The sequence below is a fragment of the Coturnix japonica genome, chromosome 34, assembly GCF_054131305.1.
Source record: "Coturnix japonica strain WE chromosome 34, WE-NBRP24, whole genome shotgun sequence".
Lineage (NCBI taxonomy): Eukaryota > Metazoa > Chordata > Aves > Galliformes > Phasianidae > Coturnix > Coturnix japonica.
Window position 1 is genome coordinate 3,374,826 of NC_140696.1, and position 23,649 is coordinate 3,398,474.

The 23,649-nt window shown below is 56.7% G+C and overlaps 2 protein-coding genes across 5 annotated transcripts; both read right to left on the minus strand.

Annotated features, from left to right (window-relative positions):
* Positions 1–66: 66 nt before the first annotated feature.
* Positions 67–10,595, minus strand: USP2 (ubiquitin specific peptidase 2). Of its 3 annotated transcripts, XM_015884215.3 has the most exons (14): positions 10,344–10,595; positions 9,225–9,299; positions 7,287–7,924; positions 3,086–3,136; positions 2,739–2,862; positions 2,528–2,639; positions 2,343–2,453; positions 2,193–2,257; positions 2,010–2,113; positions 1,849–1,929; positions 1,693–1,771; positions 1,480–1,587; positions 1,284–1,404; positions 67–1,200 (listed from the first exon to the last, which is right to left on the minus strand). In XM_015884215.3, exons 3-14 carry the CDS (start codon positions 7,881–7,883, stop codon positions 1,113–1,115), a joined length of 1,641 nt encoding a protein of 546 aa, XP_015739701.1. In that variant the 5' UTR covers positions 7,884–7,924; positions 9,225–9,299; positions 10,344–10,595; the 3' UTR covers positions 67–1,112. The 3 variants fall into 3 exon arrangements, with proteins under 3 accessions (XP_015739701.1, XP_085381948.1, XP_015739702.1); XM_085525822.1 differs by lacking the exon at positions 9,225–9,299 and having other exon boundaries at positions 10,344–10,481; XM_015884216.3 differs by lacking the exons at positions 7,287–7,924; positions 9,225–9,299; positions 10,344–10,595 and adding an exon at positions 4,572–4,928.
* An 854-nt stretch (positions 10,596–11,449) lies between these two features.
* On the minus strand, positions 11,450–15,638 carry THY1 (Thy-1 cell surface antigen). Of its 2 annotated transcripts, none has more exons than XM_015884217.3 (4): positions 15,568–15,638; positions 13,698–13,782; positions 13,279–13,614; positions 11,450–12,968 (listed from the first exon to the last, which is right to left on the minus strand). In XM_015884217.3, the coding sequence occupies exons 2-4, from the start codon at positions 13,732–13,734 to the stop codon at positions 12,856–12,858; spliced, it is 486 nt and encodes a 161-aa protein (XP_015739703.1). In that variant the 5' UTR covers positions 13,735–13,782; positions 15,568–15,638; the 3' UTR covers positions 11,450–12,855. The 2 variants fall into 2 exon arrangements, with proteins under 2 accessions (XP_015739703.1, XP_085381949.1); XM_085525823.1 differs by lacking the exon at positions 15,568–15,638 and adding an exon at positions 13,910–14,063.
* Between the last annotated feature and the right edge of the window lie 8,011 nt (positions 15,639–23,649).

A 23,649-nucleotide genomic window follows, 5' to 3' on the forward strand; every position in this document is an offset into this window, starting at 1 on the left:
CTCCTAATCCTGACTCAGTTTCCCTCCTGCTTATGGAGCCCCGAGCCAAGCACACAAACACAGCGCTCTGTTCCAGCTAAAATTTATTCCTACACGAGTCTCCCTTGTACGAGACACATCCTGCCCATCTTGCTTACACAGTAAACAAGCCACCTGCCGAGCTGCAGCACTACCCCAGCCCGGGACCCACCTCTACCACCCAACCCTGCCTGGATGCCCCTGGGGGATGTGCTCGGGGCAGGGGGGCTCAGCCCATGCCCAAAGCAGGATGGGTGCTGGGTTGGACTGGGGCTGGGGTTGTCCTGGGTCAGTTGCATATCCCTCCCCACCCCCAACCCCCATTGCACCTCGGGCAGGGCGGGATGGGGAGGAGAATAAATTAGAGAAAAGGCTAAAAAGGCCACTGGCGTTTGCTAGCTAGAGGATGGAGCAGTGGGGCTGGGTGAGGGGAGCATCTCTGGGCACCCCATGGGGCTCCTGGTGAACAGGGGAGGAAAGCCCCAGTACTGGAAAGGTGCTGCCCACCCCCCCACCCCCCATAGGACGGACATCCCTATGCACCCCAAGGGCCTCCCGTGCCCCGAAATGGTTTAAGGCACCGTCGTATAAGGAGGTGGGTCAGCCCCCCCCTGGCGTGAGTCCCTGGGCAGCCAGGAGGGATGGTCCAGGCTGAGAGAAGTCCATGATAAATAGAAAGAAAATCCATGAAGCATTGTCCTCCCTCTTGGCTGTGAGTCCGGGGCTGATTGGAAAGCAGATGGAGGTGGGATGGAGGCAACCAAAGAGCTGCAATCCTCACCAGGAGGTTTGGAAGAGCTGGGAGGAGGCTCGTGGATCCTCAGGGATGGCAGAGTGATACGGAGATGCCAGAAGGGACCCACTTTTGGGTGCCCCCGAGGTCCTGGTGGGGGCAGGCAGCCCCATGCCCCTTGCTCAGTATTTTTATTACACACCAGAAAGAATGAAGAAAAACCTACCCCAGGGTAAAAAGCAAATGCCAGCGGCCTAGAGGCACCAGGGCTGCCTGGGTTCTGCCCTCATTACGGGGCTTTCTGCTGTTCTTGGGGGGCCCAAATCCAGCTAGGAAGCTCCAAGGGGTGCCCAAGGGCTGGCTACATGCGTGAGGATGGGCTGGCCAGCTCGTAGAAGAGCAGGTAAGCATCACTGCTGCGCACGTGGCTGGAGGACATCGGGGTGACACTGCAGAGATACAAGGAGATGCAATATGAGCAATGGGATGCCCACACGAGGTCCCCCTCCCTGTGCCACCTGCGCAGCCTCACCGGGAATCATTGAAGCTGTGCCACTCGCTGGAGATGGGGCTCTTGCAGTAGGCAGTGTAGTGTCCCCCCATGGTGGTGCCCGAGTGGTTGGAGATGGCATAGAGGTTGTAAACAGCGTGGTCTGGGGGAACAGGGTGAGGATCAGTGGTGCCCACACATGAGCTCTGAGCTCTGCCCTCCCAGCACCAGCACTTACTGCAGCTCTGCGAGGCGAACTCCCTCAGGTCCAGGTCCTTCAGTGGGAAGTTGACAAAGGTGGTGAGTTTGCTGGCTCGTATCCTGGATTCTGAGAAGCGTTTCAGGTCTATGGAGGGGCCCACGTCAAGGAAATGGGGAGCAATAGGGAGCCTGCAAAGAGCTGCCACCTTGCACCAGCCCCACCAACCCCATTTATCAGTACAAAGGATACGGAGCACCAGGATCTTGGGGAACTTCTGGATGCTGAATTTCTTCGTGCACCGCGTCCTGGCTTTACAGCGACAACACGTCTGCAGGCAGTGAGCAGTACAGTGAAATCCCATCCTACACCCATTAACTCCCTGTGCCCCCATCCCACACCCCGTACCGGTTTCTCATCCCCATCCAGAACATCTTCTTTGGTGAAGAGCCGCAGGCAGTCCATCAGGGTGACTTCCCCATAGCCTTTCTGTAGGAGGAGGGCACAGTCAGGGGCACAGGGTATGGGGCACAATGTGTGGGGTGGGAGGACAGGGAAGAGCACCTCACCTTGGGGATGGGCAGGGAGAGGTCCCAGAAGGGATCAAAGGCTGTGGAGCAGTAGCCGCATTCGCTGCAGGTCAGCGAACTCTTCAGCTGCCCAACAAAGAGATCTGGGGGCGAGAGGATGGAGAAGGGTGAGACCCCCAGCCCCAGCCCCCTGCCTGCCCCCTCCCCTCCCCATATACTCACCAGTAACACGGCTGTCCTCCCGCTCCTGGTACCTCCGCCACATCTGGCGGCTCTTCTCATCATCACTATGAGACAGAGGGACAGAGCTGCTGAGCCACGCTGGGACCTCCAGGCATCCAGCCCCCACCCCACTGCCCACCCCACACTTACGGGAGGTGGTCCAGGGTGTCAGCACTGGCCCGTGGCCGCACCAGCACACGGTTCACCTCACTGTGCAGCCCATCCAGGAGGAAGCGCAGGAACTCTTGTGCATCCTGCTGGCTGTAAGGCAAAAGGAGACGGATGTGAGACCCCCATGAGACCCACATTACCAGCCCCACACCGCCGGTCCCTACTTGTATCCAACAAAACGTGGGGCGTATCTCTGGATCTGCGTCTTGAACTCGGAAGGGCTCACGCTGTCATTGGGGGATGAGGTCCAGAGCAGCTGGATCAGCTTTGCAAACTCTGCGTACAGAAAGGAAGCTCAGCGATATGGGGAGGGGGAATGAGCCCCACTGCTGTCCCCATCCTGCCCCCCTCCACCCCCAACCCCACTGTTGATACCTGACATGAGCGCGGTGCGCATGCGGCTGTTGTTGTTGAGGTCCCGCAGGTACTGGTTCTGCAGGCAGTAATCCCGCAGCTCCTTGGTGTTGCTCAGGCACTGCAGGATGGAGTTCATGAAGCACTGGGGGAGGCAGAAAACCATGGCAACGTGAGGCGGAGGGAGGGAGGCGGGTGGTGACAGGGGGGGACCTTGGGGCGGGTGGGCAGGAGATGGGGACAGAGCAGGGGGGAGAGTGGGGAAGGGTTTGTCCACCTGCACCACTGGATGCTGGGGTCCTTAATGTGCCCATAGAATGGCACTTTGTGGGCTGGGGCTGTGCCTACAGAAGGGGATGAGCACTCACCGTATTGCCGAGGTTCCGCAGCCCAGTCAGTCCCTGCACCGCCTTGGAGCTCTGCAGAGAGAAGGAGCAGGGCTGTGACAGGCTGCCTGTGAGCAGCCCGTGGGGCCACCAGCACCCCTGTGGGGCAGCCCCACATGGGCATGTGGGGGCATTTGGGGCGCTCTTGGCACTGCCATGCATAGGAGAAGCCTGAGGACCCATTGCTCACCCAGCTGCCTGGCCTGGGATGACTCCCAAGGCTCAAAGTCCTTCTTGCTGCCCTATGCCCTGCAGGCTACACTGGCCACCCCCTGCCTCTCCCTGCCAACCCTATGCCCTGGGAAGCCGGGGGTGGCTGTGCTCCATGCCTGCCCTATGGCTCAATGGGGTGTCCTGCTGCTGCCCATCCCTCCAGGGCACCCCATACATGTGCCACCCTCCAGAAGCATGGCTGTATTGTGGGATAAAGTCCAGAGAAGGCGTTGACAGGGCGAACCTCCCGACCTGCACCCATCACAGCCACAACTCCCGGTCCACCCCCAGGCGTGAGTTGGGGGAGGAGGAGGAGAGGAGGGGGCTCGTCAGCTCTAAAATAGCAGCAGCTGGTGCGCGTGTGGGAGGTGCTGAGCACCCAGCCCTGACAGCAGCCCAAAATAACCCAGATACAGTTACACGTGTGCCATAGCGATGCTGCAGGCATCACCCAGAGCAGGGGCACAGCACCGATGGGCACCCAGGTGCCCCATGCCGGGCACACGTGGCTCTGCATGCAAACCATGCCCGCAGCACGGAGCTGGCCCAGCGGCCCCACAGCCCCCATCCCTTTCCATGGGGTAAGGATGCACAAGAACCCCAATGCCGTGGCCGTGGCTGCACCAAGGTCAGATTTCCCCCTCACGTTTTCCCTTCCCTGGGTGACTCAACTCCAGCTAATCCCCCTCGCCCGGCCGGGGCTTTATCTAGGACACGGCTGGGCTCATAGGAGGCAGAGCAGAGCTGGCTCACGCGGCAGCGGCGGTGGCTGGGGAGTCCCTGAGGCTGCACTGCGGGAGGGGGACAGGGGACAGAGAGCGGGGATGGGGACGGGATGCGGGTCACCCGCACACCAGCAAAGAGCTGGAGAAGCCCGACTTATTTAAGTGCCCAGACCCTGACCTACACGGCCCTGCTGTGCCGGCTTTGGGGGTCCCGGTGACACCACCATCACGCTGTTATATGGCCACCCCCTCCTCCCTGCCACGGGGGCATGGGATGGGGCCAAGGTCACGGCTGGGGCAGCGCTGGCCAAGGGACTCTGGTGTACAGCCACGTGCTTTCACCTCCCTTCCTGCTCCCTGCCTGGGAGGTGCCATCCCCTAAAGCCGGTGGCATCGATGTGCACCCAGTGCCAGGCACCCCATCGTGCAGCAATGTGAGCCCCGGGGGGCTCGGCACTCTCCAAAGCACACAGCAGGTTCCCCTTCCCCATCGTCCCCTCCTCAGCCCCCATCCTCCGGGCTGCTCGTACCTTGGTCTTGTTGAGAACGAGCCCGACGAAAGTAGAGACCAGCAGGGAGCCCGGCATGGAGGTGCGGGGCCGCAGCTCCTTGTGAAGGTCGGGGAGCACGGGGGGCTCCTCGGGCAGCGTCACCGTGTACGAGTCCCGCATAGTGCCCCCCGAGAGCAAAGAGAAATGGCGAGGGGACGAGGAGGGGTGGGCAGGAGGGTCCCTTCTCCTCGGGCCGGCCGAGGGCACGAGTATGGGGTCAGGCCGGGCCGGAGAAACGCCGTGGCCGGGCGGTTGCGGTGCCGGAGCCGATGCCGGCTCTTTGGAGCTGACGGCACCTGAGCAGCTCTGACATCAAATGGGTGGAGAGGCAGCAGCAGGGCTCCGTGACGGCCAGCCCCCGCCGCACCGCGTGGTACAGCCAGCTCGGAGCCAGGGGGGCCCGCGAGGGGCGGCCGTGCCCGCGGCCCCTGCTGGGCTGGGGACAAGGCACCGCTGGGAGGACACACGCGATGTCCCCCCTGAGCTCCAGGGCTCCGTCTTGCCACCGGCACGGCATAATGTAGGGAGCACCACCGGCACGGCCCCCTCCCCTCCATCCCCGGGGCTCTCAGAGGATGGAAAGTTGCCCCCGAGCCATGGAGTGGGGCTGCAGGGCATCCGAATGGGATGCGGAGCTCACGGGACAGTGTTAAGGGAGAGAGCCAGGGCAGGGAGAGGCAACCCTTTGTGGGGCAGGCTGGGGAGGGGGCTGCATTAGAACTGGGCTCTGAGGGTCGTTCTCAGACTTGTTTCACCAAGGCATGGAGCAGGGACCCCCCCCAGTCACTCCCCTTCGAGCACTGGAGAAACTGAGGCACGGAGCAGGCAGGGCTCCAGCTCTGTCCCTGCAGCAAGGGCAGGTGAAAAGGCTGGAAGCGAGCCCAGCTCTCCGTCCTGCATCCCCAACCTGCGTGCATCCAAACTGCATCCTGCTCCTGCATCCCCATCCCTCATCCCACCGCTTCACCCATCCATGCCCTGACCACCTGCACAGGGAAATTGCCAAGGGCTGTTATGTAGCAGGCATGGAGTGAGGCTGCTTTACCCCCTGCCAGCCCCCAGACCACACTAGAGGTGCTTTTTGTACCCCCCGTGATGCAGCTGCAGCCTGCCCTGCCTGCGGTGCACAGCCACTGGAGGGGATGATGGGGGTGGGAGGGGGAAAGGAGCCTATTTTTGGCACCAGCAAAAATATCTGAGGAGGCATCTTGCAGCGTTATTCATCTGCAGGGCCAGCGCTTTTTGCATCACAAGAGGAGCCCTGTCGTAATCTGCACTCGTGTATATATATATATATACACAGCCTGTGCTGTGTACACTGTACACACACAGGGACACGGTGTGGGTGCACACCCCGCTGGGCTCAGACTGGGTGTATGATCCCACCCATATGGGGCATGGCTGCACATCAGGGCTGAGGCTCAGCACCCTGCCCTGCAGCTCAGCGTATGGGTTGGGGTCAGGACTGAGCTTGCTGTGTACCCCAGGTGCTGGTGCATCACTCCCCAGGATGCTGGATGGCAGAAGGGCTGGCATCAGCCCTGTCTCATAACCAACCTCATTCCCCAGTGACTTTGGTTGTTCCTATAGCTGGAGAGGGATGCAGGCTCCTGGGGCAAGGCTGCAGTCAGAAAGTGAAGGAGCCAGCAACCCGTCCTAGTTGTCCCCTCGACAGCAGTGACCTTCTGCCATGAGCAGGCACTGCAATAGCAGGCAGGGCCGGGACTGGCCAAGGGCCAGAGCCATCAGCTGCTCAGGATGGGGCTGTGCAGAGCTGCCGGTGATTCTGTGGCTGGCTTTGGCCTCCTGACCCTATGTCCCCACAAGGCAGTTAATGGGGTGGCACAGCACTACTCCTTCCCTCCCTGGCACCATGGCTGCTCTGCTGCAGCTGCACAAACCTTCCTCTGCTCCATGGGATGACAAATGGAGGTGCCAGGCTCCTCTATTCTGTGCACTGGGTGAGGGGATGGGAGCAGGCGTGGGGACAGCCCCATCCATGCCCTGGCTGCAGTGCTGCCCCTGAGGCTGTGTAATGGGGTAGAACCAATGGTAGCATTGGGTGCACATGTTTCCGGCACCTGGCATGACTGCAGGCACCTGCAGTTTGTTTTATGACTGGTACTTTTGCTTCCCTGCTTGGGAATGGGGGGAAAAAATGCATAGGAATGGAAAATAGCAGGTGTGCACATTAAAGGCCAAGGAAACCTCAGCTGGTGTCAGCGATCTGACTCCCTGTTTGCCTGCTGTCCCCTGGCACCTCCAGAGCTCTCCCATGGCACTTATCCCAGGTGTGTGGGTACAGGGGGGGATTGGAGCTTGAAGGGTGAGAGCCCCTCGTCCTGCTCTTGGGGATGCACAAATGACACCCCCAGCCCTTATCCTCCCTGCTGGGTGCACAGCACTGGGATGAAGCTGTGGGTCAGGCACTAAGCTGAGGGGGACCGACCTCCACCATGGGGTGAACTGAGAGACAGCATGGATAGAGCCTGACGGGATCTTGGAAAGGGACCCAAGTGGAAAATTACCAGCGCTGCTGTAAGCACCAGAGCTGGGCTGAGTGTACGATAGCTGCTCCTGCCCTGGGCCATTGCTCTGGGGATGGCACAGCACCTACTGGAGCCCCGAGTGCCTGTCACTGCAGACCATTCACCCTACTGGCATCACATCACCATCCCACCGCGTGCCACGTACCGTGAGGTCGGAGCCATAAGCATCATCCCTTTCACAGAGCTGGCTGTCGGAGGGGCTGGAGGTCAGGCTGCAGTGGCTGTTCTTCTCCAGGTAGTCATGGACGTAGTCGGAGCGCATGGCAGCCTGGTACAAGGAGGAACTGGGGCTGGATGGGTAGGCGCTATCTGAAGTGTGCAGCCCTGCAAACTCCTGGGCCAGGTCCGACTGGCTTATGGCTCTGCGACGGCTGAGAAGTGTGGAGTTGGACACGTAGCCAGAGGGGCTGCCGGGGGTCCCAGTGAAGGTGTAGCATGAGCCCCCGCTCAGCCCCCTGCCCGGCTGTGTGCGGATATAAGTGGGGCTCAGGCGGATGCTGGAGTCGGGGTAGAGGGGCAGGCGGCCGCTGTCATAGCAGCTGGTTGGGGACAGTCTGCTGTGGTGGTACCGAGGGGAGGGCAGGTAGCTGGATTTGAAGCCGATTTTGTCTCTGTCTGCATAGGCATAAGTGGAGCCGTAGGAGGTGTAGGAGCTGTAGCCACTGGGCATCTTGCTGTAGGTGTTCTCAGCATAGCGGGACGAGTCAACGTACCGTTTCAGTGTGGAGGAGAGCTGGGACATGCTGGAGGCTGGGGCTCAGAGGTCTTGGAAGGAGGCATGGGCTGCAAGAGAAGGGCCTGGGCTCAGCTGCATGGGCTATGACTGACACCAGACAGTGCCCACCCCAGGACCCCCACCTGGAGACCCTGTGCAGGGACCTGATACCACTGAATTAGGGCTTCACTGGGCATGGCAATGGGCACTCATGGTCAGCCGATGCCTCTGCATCATCATCCATCCCTGCTCCCTGCACGGTGCCTGGGGCCAAGCTGCAGCCACCACCCACCAGGGGGCATTGGGGACAGTGGGGACAAACAAGGGACACCGTATTGCAGCATACAGCCTGTCTGCCTGCCATGCCAGTGCCCTGCCTGCCTGCCATCAATAATTCAGCAGTGCAGGTGACCGCTGTGTCCCCGTCACCAGGCACAGCCAGCCTGCAGGGCAGTGTGACAGCCAAGCACTGGGTCCTATGGGGGGTGGTGGCTTCTCCCACACAGTGACCCATGCACAGGACAGGAGGGGGAAGGAGGCACCCGGAGCAAAGAAGGAACCAGCACAGAGTCAAAGACAGGGCAGCAAGAAACCTCCCACAAACAGGGAGGACAGCTCTCTCCTGTGCTGATGCAGGTCTCCTACCTGTCCCAGGGCTGTGCTGCCTCACATCCCTTCCCTGGCCGGACAGTGGTTCGTGTGACTCTAAGAGTCCCCTGTCACCCAGGAGATGACCCAGCTCAGAGGTTTTTCCCAGCCCTGCTGGGGCGGGCACTGGCCTCACTCCAAGGCAGCGTGGAGGTGATGGGATGGAGCCTGGCTTTATCCCTTCCATGCAGGGCACAGCTGGGCATGGGGATGGTCACCGAGTGCAAGCACCATGGGATCCTCCCTCCTCGGCCCTGGGCTGTGTCCTGGCTGCTATTGCTGAGGGAGCAGCAAGAGGAAACTATTTACAAGCGAGAGCAAGCCAGAGCGCACAGACCTGTTTGGGAACTGAGGCCGAGGGGTGAATAATCCCCTTGCAGGCAAACAAGCCACCAACACCCGGCTCTCCCTGGCCCATCCGTGCCAGCACTGGGAGGGCCCTGGAGCTGCTCTACCAGCCAGGATCCAGTGCATACTGTAGGGTTTTGCTGGGGGATGTGGGACCCAGCCAAGGACCAGCATTCCCATGGACATTGGGATGAGGGTGCTGGAGCCCTGTGGCTCCAACGGGGGCTTTCAGTCCATGGGATTAATCCCTAGAGGATACTGCCTGCCCTGGGGGTGTGGAGAGCTGATGTGCAGGGATATGGGGCTCAGGAGGGGGATCTTGCCCTGGACATAGCGGTGAACCCACTGGTATCATGGGAGGAGAGGTCTTACCATGTAGGGCTGCTGTGTCTGCTAGGATGATCTGCACCGTGCTGTCCCCATGTCATATCGCTGTGGACCCCAGGGCTGTGGGAGAGCGGAGTGTGCCATGAGCCCGAGGAGCTGAGGGGGTGTGAGAAAAACCCCGGTTCCTCCCATCGCTTCCTGACCTGCCTGGCCCCTCCCTGCCCAATAATAATGCTGAGCCTTTCTGATGCAAAGCAAAACCCTGAGGCTGGCATGGCTGAGTCAGGACTCCTGCAACCTCATCATCCTCCCTGGGGAAACTGAGGCACGGGAATGTCCGGTCTGTGGCCATGTGGCCATGAGCACTGCAGGGATGCTCATGTTGGGGAGCTCATTCCCAGCATTCCCAATAGAATCCCCATTGGTCTCCTAGGCATTGAGTGAGCTGACATTCACACTGGTGGCCCCGGTGGCAGCTTTCCCCCTTGGTGGCTGCAGAGCCCCAGGGTGAGCTCAGCTTACACAGCCCTGGCTCCAACCGAGGTGTTACGGCTCAGCTGCTTCTCACTTACGCAGGCTGTGAGCCCTGTCCCTGTGCCCTGAGACACAATGTCCCAGCCTGGAGGTTAATGCAGAGCTCCCAGCATGATGCCATAGGGGAGGCAATGGGGGGGATCCCATGTGGAACACCCTGCCCATTCCAGGCTGCTTTAGGGCTGAGGGTGCTGGGAGGGAAGCAAGGTGGGGGAGCTTTCCCCATGCAGTCACAGGTTGAGAATGCACCCAGCTCAGCACATGTGTGTTGCAGGCCTGGCGTCACTGCGCTGACACATCCCCACCTGGCTGCTCAGTGCTCCAGGGCCACCCCAAGGCAGCAAAATCCCAAACCCACAGTGGAACCCTGATGGAGGGCCCAAGGTGACTGCTTTGAGGTCTGCAGGTGGATAAAGAATAGGGAGCCTGGGGGGGGAAGTGGATGGGACATGGCTGTGCTCACCCAGGGGCCAAGTGCCAGGCATGGTCCCACCCTCTATGGAGATAGAAAAACATCTTTCCCATGGCTTCACCCCAAACAAAGGGAAAAGAGGGCAGAGTTAAGGGTCCCACTGACATCCCGCAGCCCCCTCCCCATTGCTGCTATCCCCCTGTGCTCCCTGCACTCACCAGTGGCTGCGCGCTCAGGGGTGCGAGGTTGGCACGGTGTGGGGTGAATGGAGACTCATGAGGCTGCCTTGTTTCAGTCCTCCCTCCTCGGGGTTCTTCCAGGGGCTGGAGGAGAACAGGGGGGTGTTGGGGGAGTTGTGGCAGGGTCTGATCACCCCGAGGTTCAGTTGGGAATGGTCCGGAGGGGCCGTGCCGGAGGGTTGTGGGGCAGCGTAAAAAACACACAGCAGAAATTCAGGGCTCAGGTTACCAGCTAGATAAATATAGAGTCTTTATCTGACCTCGCGGGGCGCCGAAATGCTCCTCTCGCATTCCAGCTTCAGGGAGGCTTAAAGGGGACGTGAGCCCAAGGTAAGGCCCACGGTAAGATGGGAAGGATGGGGAGGGGAAGGGGGGTTGTGGGGGTGAGTGAGGGGAGAGGGAAGGAGATGGGGGTCCAGGAGGGAATGGATTGATAAAGAGTAAGAGGGGAACGGGGAGCTGCTTTGGGTTTTGTTACATGGAGAAGAGCCCTGTGGGAGGGGGCCAGGAGCACCCACCCCTGTAACCCCATGGTGACACAGGGGGACATCAGGGCACAATCCTGGGTGCCTCTCCCTGACGCCTGACCCACCCCGTGAGCCGGCACCGCGGTGCCTGTGACTCAGCCAGCACCTGCTGACGATAATTAGGTGCGGGATGCAATTATGGTGGCATCTTCATCCCCGCTGCCCAGCTCCAGCCCCAAAACAGGGAGGGCCGATACGTCTGTGCTTGGGTGTGACTCCCAGAGGCTTCTATGGGGTCACCCATAGGGGGATATGCCCTGTGTCCAACCCCACTCCCACTCACTCCCTGCCCACTGGGCTGCCTCCACGCTGCAGGCAGGGCAGGATGGAGATGGGGTGCCAAGGGAGCCTGTGCCCATATGCCCACGGATACCTGGTGGTACCTACCCTGCACTGCCCCTCTCCCCATAGCGCAGGTGGCCCCAACCCTGAGCTCACAATGAGCCGAGAAGGGTTCTCTGGTATAGAATGGAAGCGTAGATGGGTGCAGAAGGGGGTCACCCCCCAGCAGGGCAAACCGTGCCCTCCCCCCCTATAGCCCCTCACTGCACACACATCTCCAACACACAACCTAAGGTTTTATTGTGCAGACAGAGGAAAACTCCCGGAGGACAGGTGTATTGTTGTTATCGTTATTGTTGCTTTTCGTAAGGTTGGCTTTTCTTTCTTTTTCTTTTATTTTTTTTTCTTTTTTTCTTTTTTTTTACCTTTTTTTTCTCCTTTTTTTTTCTTTTTTTTTTCTCTCCTTGACGACAAGCTGTGGAAACAACTACAAATGTTCACAAAAAGAATGAGACTTGGGAGACGTGTCCGCGTGGTCGGCCGGGCTCTGCCCTACCCCTGGCCACGTACAGCCTGGGCAGCACTAAGACAGCAAAGCAAGCGGGCAGAGACGGGCAGGAACAGGCATTGGGGTGAGAGGCATTGGGGGTGGAAGGCAGATTTTGGTGGCCGGAGAAAAGCAAGGAGTGGGGACCAGCTGCTGGGAGTTGCTCTCAGCTGTCAGGCACTGCACGTGGAGATCAGTGTGGGGTTTGCTCCGCAGAGCTGATGTTCTTGCCAGCATCTCCTCCTACCCCATGCTCTTTACTGGGAGAGCTCTTTGCTCATTCACTGGGGTCCCGTGGTACATGGGGACAAGCTGTGGCTGTGCTTGGGGTCCCTCTCCCCACTCTTGCTGACCACTGGGAAACATCTTAGCTTGATTGAGGATGGCCTTAGCCAGCCTTTTCTACCCCTAAATAGAGACAGGGAGATGCTGAAAGGGAACAGGGAGGTGGAAGGGGGCACACGGGCTCCTCCCAGTGGCCCGATGGGGCTGGAGGACAGGGATATGTGCCATGGGGAAGGATGGGGAGCTCAGATGTTCCCCAGATGTTCCCCAAATGAAGCTGAGGGGTGCTGCGGAGGAGCCCCCTCCCCACCCAGGCTCATTCCCGTGGGGGCACTGTGTCTAGCTCAGAGAGGCTCCACAGGCCTCACTGTGGGGCTGGCAGCACTGCTCTCATCACAGCTACGGGCTGGTCCCCCCCCTGCCCAGCTCCAGCTTGGCTGCAATGGATGGAAATCACTGTGTTCCCTGGTGCTGCAGCCACAGCGCTGGGACCCTTCCCCATGCTCTCCCATCACTTCCCTTACCTGCTCATCCAGCTGTCTTTTCCCTGGTCAAACAGAACCCCAAAAGCTAAGGGGTGGGAGAAGCACAGATCCCCCAGCACCAGCCTGAGCGCGGGGAGGGCACGATGGGAGCAGCGATGCTGCCTAGCAGAGCCACCATGCAGCAGAGCAGGGCGTGATGGCAGGGCTGAGCACAGGACGGTGGTTAGCATTAGATACACGGCTATATAGAGATAACATAGAGAGAGGTTTCGTGTGTTCCAAATCTTCTCTTTCCAAGGGCTGCGCTCTGGCAGGGGAGGCGGGTTGGCTGGGATGCTCCGTGGGGGTGCAGGGGGCTTTTCCTTTCACAGGGACACGAAGTCCACAGCTTGCAGGAGAGGCAGGGAGAGGAGGAGCAGCAGGAGCCACGAAGTGTTCTGGATCAAGAGGCTGAAGCCGGCGCACTTCTCCAGTTTATCTGCGAGGATGGGGAGCGAGGTGGGAGAGAACAATGAGATCTTACAGGAATAAGGTTAGGGTTGAGTGCTATGGGGTGCTGGGACCCTGCTGCTCGTCTTTGCCATACAATGCAGCCAGCCCCACTGCCCATTTCCCCTTCAACCTCATGGAACAGGAGAGATTCAGGGGGAAGAGACCCTGGGGAACACCAACTGACTGTGCCTGGTTTGGAAACATCCACAGTGGGATGTGTCTTGTTTTTCTGGCCCTGCAGAGCCCAAGGCAGGTAGGAAGGAAGAACTGGAGGCCAAACCCTACTGCACCCTCACCTTTGATAACAGTGATGTTCTTTATCTGGTTGCCAGTGTAGTCATTGGTAGCCTTCAGCTCGCACATGTAGACCCCCTCATCGCTGGTGGTGAAGCTATGCAGGTAGAGGCACACCAGGTTCTTATGCATGGTGACGTTGGCTCGGTTCCGGTAGACGTTCTCAGAGACGCTGATGGTGCTTTGGATGACGTGCTTCCTGTTGTCCTTGGTGAGGCTGAATTCGTAGGTCAGGGGGTTGCTGGTCTTGTTCTCATAGCGGCAGTCCACACGCAGGCTCTGGCCCAGCAGGCAGGCGCTCAGGTCCCGGATCATCTGGCAGTGTGCAGCCTGCAGCACTGGGACAGGTACATATAAAGGGGAAAGGTGAGTAATGGGGACACCCAAGCAGCCCCCCCAGTGCCACCCCACAGAGCCTTACCTGTCAGGATGACAGCAATGCTGACCGTGGGGTTCATCTTTTCGAGGATGAGATGCCCAGAGGTTGATGCCAACAAGAAATGAGCCTGGGTGGGGGGAGAGATACGGTGAGCCAGGCAGTGCTATGGCACACAGCTGTGCTGATGTGGGCTGGAGGCTGCTGCATCTTGTACCTTAGGGATGCCAGCCACGCTCTTTTCCCTACATACATACCCCATAGCAAGCATGAAGCACAACACAGACCCTCATGCAGTGCCCGCCATGAGCCTGTGCTGGGCTGGGTGCCTGCTTGAGGACTGGGCAGGAGAATGGATGCTCCTGGTGGCTGCGCAGCGCTGTGCCAGGTGAGGGATCCAGACTGCCCCCTCCCCCTCTTCCCCAGCGGGTGAGCTCAGCAGAGATGACTCATTGCGATGCAGTGAGGGAAAGGGGCCAAGAGCAGCAGGAAGGACAGACACGGCAGCCGGACACAGAGCTGAGATGCTGAAGGATGGCACCCAGTCTCTAGGGGCTGAGCCCGGCTGCTGGGTGGAAGGGTTTTGATGTCCTGTTGGGTCCCTATCGTCCCTACAATTCAGCCTTCTGTGGGCTGCTTGTGGTTTGCGTGGGTTTGGAGCTAAACCCCAGCCCTGTTGATGATCTGATCCAACCAAGAGGAATCAATTAAAGGTTTGCAACCCAGCCAAGCAATTGCATGGGAAATCCAGCCGCAGACATGCAGAGCACAGGGTAGGGGTGGGGGAGCAGCAGAGCAGAAATGGAGCTGAAGGCTGCTCTGCAGTGAGTCCTCCTAGAGGGGACAGGGGGACATCCAAGAAGGGTAGTGAATTGGCACCCATTGGATCCCAGTCTGGCAGAGGGGAGAGAAGAACCTGGAGAAGCATCCAGGGAAGAGCCAGGAAGCGCCTGTACCTCAGCCAGCTGGACTTTTCTTTTTAGCATATTTTGGGTCTTTCATATAACATTCAAAGAGGAAATACCAAAACCATTCACTCACTCCTCAAGTTCTCTATTGCACAACCTCAAACCCCAGTGAAGCACAAAAATTCCCTTCTCTTTGGTATCGATCATCAAGAGGTTATAAAAGGAGATGGAGGCACAACAGACTGAGCCTCATTCACATTCCTCTCGCCCTTTGCTTTGCTGTTCCCCACCTCTGACTTGCTCCTCCTTGAACATCTTGGGACACCGCCTAGGTCACAGCCACATCAGTTCAGATGTGCTCCCACTGATGCATCAAAGCACTCTGATTTTCTCAGCTTCCTATCCCCCAGGTCCCTTATATCCTGCAGCAGGAGCAGAGCCAGGTATCACCCTGTCCTGGGGTGTGAAAGGAGACAGGACTCACAAGGGCACGGGCATCCGATGGACTCCATCCAGCCCTGCAGTGCAAAGCTTTGCACCGTGCTCTGTACCACTCATTATTAAACGCCACGGTGCACCTCCGTGCCAAGCAGGGGGTCACCGGCTGGGGATGGCACATGTGAGGACATCAAGGGTGTGAGACACTGAGAGTGGGCAGCAATAGAGGATGTGCGGGGGTCTGCGGGGTTCTGAGCGCATCCGTGCAAGGAGCAGAGTGCGGGCATCCGCCCTTGCAGGGATGAAGGTGGATGAGCAGCGCCGCAATCCCGACCCTCTGCAAATACAAGGGATGAGGGAGAGGGAGCAGTAATGCGAAAAATCAAGAGCATCTCCCTCCATCCCCGCCACCCCCCAGCTCCAAAACCCCCCTCCCCGCTCGGTGCACGGTGCAAAGCATCACCGTGGCACACCCGAGGACCCCCAACCCGGGGTGGGGGACGGCTCCCCCCGGTTCCCTTCTCTGCCCTGGGGCTGCATCCCCCGCGATGTCCCGGTTCTCTTCCTACCTGCGGCGCGGTGCCGCTGCCCGCTGCTCCCGGCGCTGCCGCCCGCTGCTGCCCGAGGCTCCCGGCGGGGTGTGGGAGGCGCGGAGCTCCCGCAGTTTGGGAAGGGCCGATCGGGCGGTCCCAGCAAATCACGACCGGGAAGCGTCACGCAGGCTCAGCCCCCAGCCCTGCGGTGCTTGAAGGGGGGCTGCTTCTGCAGCTTTGCCTCTGCCCCGCCCCGACCCCGGGTCCGGGTGTTGTGGGGTGCTGGAAGGCCAAGGGAGCCTCGAGGCAGCCCCTCAGCATGGTTAAGTATGGGTAGGGGGGCTTGTTTGGCACCCCCTGCAGCCCACCACCGCCCTTCTCCATCTTTGTGCAGGCTGGAAGGGGTGCTGGATCCCCATTGCCATGGGAACGTGGTATTTTGCATGCCAGCCCGCAGCCTTCCCTGGCAATGCGGGGGTTTTTTGATGTAAAGGAGGGTGGAATGGATATGGGAAGAAGAAGAACTTGGGCTTGGCTTTGCTGGGGAAGAGAAGAGATTCCCTTTACCCAGATGCATTGAAGTCAGAGTCCTCACCAGTGCAGCCTGCTCTAATTCAAGAACCCAATACTTGCCTTTGTTTAGGAGGTGGTAGTAGGACCAGTGGGGACACTTGGTGTCAGAAAGGACACAACCAAGAACCATTCTCTTCTGTCTCTTAGCACTATGATGGGAAGGGTCTAAGCAGAACTACTTCTGCACAGGCAAAATATCTTTGAAGCCTGAAAGCAACCAGGCAAAAGACATCCCCCCTGTTCTTGGGCAAAGAGATGGCAGCACCAGGGAGCTGCTTGCCTTCAAGTTTGAATCCTAAGGCTTCCATGGAAGGAGCACAGGCATGAAGGGGTCCTGCTTGCTCCTCACCTCCTCCCATCCCTGGTTGGGCTCTGCAAAAAAGGCTGGCTTGGTGAAAGACGATCTGGAAAGCCATATTCTGCTCCAGCAAAACCTGAGCCCAGGTGACATTCAAATGCTGAGGTTTTGCAAACTGGCTGTGCAGGGGAGTTTTTGCTTATTCCACAGAATCTAGGCTGGGGCTGCAGGGTGTGCTGCCCCAAATGGGGTCTGACACCCAGGCTGGAGGATTGCACCTAGCTGTGTGCATGCATCAACACAATAACAGCAGGTTAAGCTGGTACAGACTGACAGTGCTGAGCAAAGGAGCAAAGGCATGGCAGACTGGCACAGAAAGCCAACATTAGCAAGACTGGAAACAGATTGATGCCATGCAAATTCACACAAACACTTGCATGTTGCTACGAAGTCATGGTGCAAAGCAAAAAACAACCCCAGAAACCCAAGGCTTGCATCCAAACAGGGCTGTGATGTAGGGCAGCACATGTAAGAACACACACACCTTTGGGTTCTTTTCCATTTAGCCCCACTACCATTGCAAGTGATGTCAGCTCCCTTTAAATCTCTGGCTGCTGGTGCTGTGGAAGCAATGATTGTGCAGTTTCTGGGCAGTGCTGGCAGCAAGCATCCTGAATAGGTGATTTGCAGAAGGCTCCTTGCAGAGGTTCTCCAGCTGGATGCTCCCTTCACTGCAGACTGCAGTCTGGATGCTATCCATAAAACAGAGAAAATCAGACCCAAAAACCAGACCCCAAGTCATATAGGGGCAAAGGGAAAGGAAAAGAGAGTGGGGATGAGAAAATTTAGTGATAGGAAAATAGACTGGGGGGTAGGTAGGGTGTGCAGGGGTAGGTGTCAGGCAGTGACAGACAGACAGACAAGAACAAGCAGGGGAGGGAAGCAGCTGGATAGAGTGCAGTAGTGCAGGCAGATATGAGCAGGCAAAGATCAATGCAGCGGGACAAGGCACTGCCAGCCCTCCTGAAAGCTCAGATCAACCAAACTGCCCCCAGTTCTGCATTGAAATCCATCCGGTGGGGAATGTGGGGGGTCTTCCTGCTGTGCTGAGGTGCATCAGGGGCAGCGCTGCTCCTGCAGCACCAGGACAGTTGCAGCACAAGGCTGGGAGTGGAGACGCAGAGGAGAACCATGACTCGGGTGTCTGGTGCTGCTGCAGCAATTAAAACCTGGCCTTGACCCAAAGCACGTCTGCTGCAGCACATTGCCCTTCCAGGAGAAGGCTGAGTGCACATCCTTCCCAGGAAGAACACCTCTCCCCTGCTCTCATCCATTCTCAAGGCATGGAGAGAGAGCATCCCTCCTTCCTGCTCACAAATCACTGCACAGCTGAATGCTGTGGGTCTGACTCACACCTCGCCCACACCACAGCCTCTCCCTACCAGTAACTGTCCACTGCTATTGCTGGGAATGGGAGGCAGGAGGGCCTGGCCATCATCTCCCAAGAAGAGGTCCTTAGCCTCCTCCAAAAGGCTGTTAGAGCCAGAGTTATGGGATGGAAGAGCAAGAGAATGCATCCAAGAACCATTATGATTAATCTAGCTGTGCCTCCAAGGACGCAAATATCCACCTGCCAGGCAGCACAGGGCTGTGAAGGACTTGTGCTTACTGCAGAACCCAGGCCCTTCCATCTCAGTCTTCAATAGATGAGGAAGGGAGGCTGCAGAAGAGCTTTGCCCTTGATTGGAGAGACAGAGCAGCCCCTGGGAGCCCCAAGGATGCTATATGGAGCACGGCCCAGATACAAAGCCCATGGGCTTTGTGGCACCGCTGCACAGAGCAGGGGTGGAGGAGACTGCACTGCCACAGAAACAGGGTGTGCAGGGCTCCTGCTGCAGCACTGCTGGGGATGCTGCACTCCAAGCAGCCCTGAGAGCCCAGAAAAGGGAAGGGATGCCTCATGCAAAGCCCCAGCATAGGCAGGGAGGTTTTGCTACAGGAACTGTAGGCACTGGGTGGCTGGGATGTGGTGACATGCACTGTGGAGCAGCATATATGATATTGTCTTTGAAATCAAGCTGCTGTAAGTCCTACGTGGGACTTGGATGGGAAAGAGAAAGCTGCAATGTCCCCATGGTCAGGGGCAATGCCACCATCCATCCCTGAGGAGTCAGTGGCTTTTAGCTGAACTCTGAGCCTGAGATTATGATTACTGTATGGAGAGCTGATTAGTTTGACCCGATCTGTAACAATTCTAGGTAACAACAAAGCTATGCTGATTACTGGAAATTCTGGGCAACTATAAGCTATACTGACTGCTCACGGTTGTAGATACCAATAATCTGCTCAGAATGCCAACATTTATATGTGATAATAAAGCTCTAATTATAACCACAGCAATGTGGGCTGTCCTCAATACCAAGGATCCCTAAAAGAACCTCTCTGTTCCCACAGCACTGGGTGATATCTCCTTGAAGGAAGGCCTCTATCAATGACCTGAGAACCCACCAGGCACTAATAGTCCCTGTGCTACACACAGTGCTGCTGCCTTATCAGAGCAGAGCAGCCCTCCTTGCAGCCCACCTTCCTGCCTAGAGCTATAAAATCTTCCTGCAGGAGCCTCAGAAATCCTCGTGGGAGCCAGCCAGGATAACAGGAGCCTGCAAGAGGGGGCTGTTGGAAGCATGGAGCTCTGTGTTCACTCCATCTGCTCCCCAGCCTCAGCAGGAGCAGAGCTGCATTGCCTGCGTCAGCCGCCTCCTCCTCGCTGCCTCCCGTGTGATGCATCCTGCTGGTGCTTGGCAGGGGTTGGGTTTTTCCCACCCAGCTGCTGGCTGCCAGAGCTGCTGTCTGTATTGAGCAAACCTGCTGTGTGCTGAGCTTACAGGGACACTCATCCCTAGGGAAGGAGGGACATCTCTGTCAAATGGGCCTGTCTGGCTTGGCAGATAGATAGCTGCTAGTTCAGTTTGCAGATCTAGGTCTGGCTCTCATAGAGTGAAGCCAAAGGGCTTGTGTAACTGATTTCATGTGGAAAGAGAACTTAAACTTGGAAAAGCTGCTGTTTCAGAGGGTTGGATCTTCCCTATATCTCCTGCTGAACCCAGTGACACCTATCCCTCATTAAGCTGGGATTCAAGGGGAGCACACACAGGATGATGCAGGGTCGGGAGACATTACAGGACCTGGGCAGTCAGCTGATGCTCAGAGCTACTTTAGACTGCTCTGTTTTGGGGGAATTTAGCTGGAAAAGAGGAAGCTGCTGAGCAGAGGAAGGGTCTCAATGCACAGCTCTGCTTCTGCCTTCCATTCTCAGCCAGGCTTTCTGCTTTCTGTCTCAGGAGAGATGAATAATGCAAGCTACAGCAAATGGAAATAGCTTCCCTGTATTCTCTCCTCCTACCTGCTGGGCCTTCAGGAATGGAAACTGTTTATGAGCATTGCTTATTTATGAAGACACCATCAGGACAGGATGGTTAACTCTCAGCATGCAGGCTCTCAGAGAAGAGCAGCCAACTGGAAGCAGCTGCCTGCAGGGATGCAGGGTACCTCTGTGATCTGGGTCAGCTGCAAAGCTCCTGGCTCTGGAAAGAGGTGGGTTAAAGATGGGCAGGAAGGTCTGGCACAGAACAGTTTTACCCTGGGGCTGGGGACTGGTGGGAGAGGGATGCTCTGGCCTGGATCTCACCCTGGCAGCAATAGATGGGTAGGGGATGTTGCTACAGTACACACAGTGCTCCCGTTTAGCAGCCAACCAGCTGCTCCCTGCACTTGGGTTTGTGTCATCGGCTGCAAGGCTCGCTCATCTCCCCCATTGTTAGCTCGGACAATGGCAGTGTGTATCAGGGCTGGGCAAGGAGATCCCCCTTGCACCCTGCCCTCCCTCCAGCTGATGGCAGATAGTGGGTTTGCCCTGCCTGAGCCCCCCCAGCCCCAGGGACACCCACAGTGTGGGCACAGCATTGCCTACCCACAGCCCAGTGGGCTCTACTCCAAAGCACACGTTACCCCTTCTCCCATCACCATCACCCCTGGAGCCACAGCCGTCCACTGAACCAGACTGCTGTTGCACTTAGCAGTTCTCCCCAGTCCATAAAGACAAATTGTTTAGAGAAGAGGGCAATTTGCAAGCACTTCCCAGGCAGCTTTTTACCCATTGTTGTCTGCTTCTGCTTGCTACAAAGGCTGGAAAGCTTTGTGTTCCTGTACTCAGGGCACAGCCAGCAAGCTGGATCCCCTGTCCCCGTCTCTTCCAGTTCTCTCCAGAGAAGTTAAGTGGGTCACTGCAGAGAAAGCACCAAAACAGAACACCTTAAAATAAGAAAGTAATGGGCAAAGGCTCAGTGAAGAAAGGAACTACAGGTACTGTGACCAGGCAGTGCTGTCACTGCTCTTTGCAAGATCCCATTGCAGCATTGCAATAGATGTCAATCTACTCGCTTAAATGACAGCAAATCCCCTCACCAGGAGTTTCCCATCAAAGCTGTCACTCACCAAACAGTGGGTTTATTCCAAACCCTTCATATTTTAATGGGCTAAGCAGGGACGTTGGAGACTGGGGCAAGCTTTGCTGCTCTTTTCAGAGCCTGTTTTCTCTGCTACTGACAGCTGACAAACGGTGCAGCCACATGCTATGCACTTCTGTGCCATCACTAAAAACAAGTGAGGCGACGGATGAAGATCAAATCCCTGCCACTTTTAGAAACCCTTTATTGGAAGAGAGAAATGCTCCCAAATGTCTGTGTTTACCAGAAGAAATCTCTCTGTGACTCTCCAGGTACTCAGCCGCTCATGTTCAGCATCAGAAGCTCCACCACACTTGGCTAAGCATTGATTCCTAATGGAACTTGGGATCCAGCCAGCCAGCACTTGATTACAATTAACTACCTCTCCTATTCCTTTAAGATAATTTAATTGGTTTATTAATCTGTGTATTGCTTCTAACAGCTTAACAATACGCTCTATGTTTTATGCACGGCTTTGTGTTTTTCTGTAACTGATGCACTCAGGAATGGGCTGTGACAGTGTGCATGCATCCAGGAGCCTTTTTTTGCTAATCTGGAATGGAAGCAATGGGTCCATCCCATGGTCTGTGCAAATTGCCTGTGACAGCTGCTGCATTAACTACCCCTTGGGGAGCTCCACTTCCAGGCCAGACAGCCCCAAAGCATCTATGGTAGAAAGGGATCCAACCATAGGATCATAGAATGGCCTGGGTTGCAAAGGACCACAATGCTCATCAGTTCCAACCCCTGCTATGTGCAGGGTTGCCAACCATCAGATCAGGCTGCCCAAAGCCACATCCAGCCTGGCCTTGAATGCCTGCAGGGATGGGGCATCCACAGCTTCTTTGGGCAACAAGGCAAAATTATAAGGATTACAAACATTGCACATGGGCAGAGGAATGGCCATATCCCTGTGCAGGTGTGGGCAAACCCCTCTGTTTCAAGAGATGCTCTGTGACCAATGCAATAAGGGACAGTGTCTCTGCAATCCCCATCTCTATTGGAGGAAAGGGCTGATGTTATCCCTCCCCCTTCATGCATGTGCAAGTGCTGAATCTCACCTACTTCCATCTCACATACCAACATATGTGACACATCCCCTCTTTGCAATAAACAAAAAGGACCACAACTCAACAGCCAGCTGTGCATCCACCACCTGAGTATTACCAGACCAGTTCCTATACTGGTAACCCAGTTCCTATACTGGTAACCCAGTTCCTATACTGGTAACCCAGATCTTCCTTCCCTGCGTATCCAATCTCTCTGTCCCTCTCCCCATATCTCTTGCCTTTTTCTCTCCCTAAGTGACATCAGAATGTAACACAAGGCACATCATCATGGCTTATTGCAATTATGGTGCATATATATAAATATATATATATATATATATATATATCCTCCTCTAGAACTCCACAGCACCCTCTGCAGCAGCTTCTTAGGCTCTTCCCTATGCCTCCACCCCATCTGCAATGGAAAATTAGGCACTCCATTGTGATTTCCCCAACTTTTCAACCACAGAGCACTCGCTTAAGGTGGATTTTCATTCTACATAAAGCATCCTCCTTAATCTTGTCCACATTTGTTCTGCTGCTCCGCCACTGAGGGCTCCAAAGGGAGTGTGTGCTGTTTTGCACTGGAATGAGGTCACACAAAGCTACAAAGCTGAGAAAGTAAGAGCGTTCCCTATGCATTTTAAGCCTTTTATAGGTCTTCTATTTCCACCTGGGCAGAAGTTGTCTGTGTTTATGGCAAAAGGACATTTTCCTGCAATCAGAGCCCTGCAGCTCACCTCCCTGCACCCAGCCAAATACTGAGCCCTATCTAAAGCTTTAATCCTGAACACAGGCACAAAGTCAGTGCTGTTTTGCAGTAGTCTCCTAGGTGGCACATTGGAACAGGTTGCCCAAGGTTAAGGCTGTGGATGCCCCATCCCTGCAGGCATTCAAGTTCAGGCTGGATGTGGCTCTGGGCAGCCTGGGCTGCTGGTTCATGACCCTACAACACAGCATACTGGGTTGGAATGAGATGAGTATTGTGGGCCTTTGCAACTCAGGCCATTCTGTGATCCTATGATACGATTCTATGTGTTGGCTTCAAAGATTTAGATGGAAAACACAGGCTGTCAGCAGAAAGCATTGCAGCTATAATCACACACACGCAGACACAGGGGAAAGCTCCACTTCCATATAAACAAACACTTAACAAAAAGGGGCATTTCTTGAGCATCACAATGCGAGCTGCTGTTTACCACAATAGCAGTAAGTGAACGCCAGGAACCGAACCACCTCCTCTTAATGCATCCATTGGAAATAACAACAAAAAGTTCCATTCAGGTGATGTTTGATAAATGGGAATCGAATGGAGGCTGAGTTCCCCACCTACACAGCAGCATTGGGGTGCAGCTGCCTCCATTCCCTCCATGGCACAGCAGTTTTGCTGCACCAATCCTGCTTTGCAACTGCAGCATCCCTGGAGAGCAGCAGGCAGAGCGGCCGTTCCCCCAGGCAGCACCAGAGGGTAGCATTGCTCTTTGCTGCAGAGCTTTTGTCCTCCAAAGATGAGCACTGGAAAGCAAAAGTGTTTGCAAAATAAAAATAGCACTTCTCTGCTTGGGGTGTATGGGGACTTTGCTTGCCCTGCTTCAAGCCTGGAGTGAGTTCTGTGCAGGTTAGAAGCCCCTGAGCTTCAAGCCTTGTGATGTTGACAGACCTTTTCAGTGTGGCTGCTGTAATACCTCCGCTT

Excerpts from the sequence above, each read along its gene's own strand:
- THY1 (XM_085525823.1), bottom strand. The coding sequence starts at position 13,945 with ATGAGGGTCTGTGTTGTGCTTCATGCTTGCTATGGG. Across the intron at positions 13,783-13,909 it reads TGCTTCATGCTTGCTATGGG|GCTCATTTCTTGTTGGCATC; the intron begins GTATGTATGTAG and ends CCCCCCACCCAG. Across the intron at positions 13,615-13,697 it reads CATTGCTGTCATCCTGACAG|TGCTGCAGGCTGCACACTGC; the intron begins GTAAGGCTCTGT and ends TACCTGTCCCAG.
- USP2 (XM_015884215.3), bottom strand. The coding sequence starts at position 7,883 with ATGTCCCAGCTCTCCTCCACACTGAAACGGTACGTTGACTCGTCCCGC. Across the intron at positions 2,454-2,527 it reads CCACGTTTTGTTGGATACAA|CCAGCAGGATGCACAAGAGT; the intron begins GTAGGGACCGGC and ends TTTGCCTTACAG. Across the intron at positions 1,405-1,479 it reads GTTCGCCTCGCAGAGCTGCA|ACCACGCTGTTTACAACCTC; the intron begins GTAAGTGCTGGT and ends CTGTTCCCCCAG.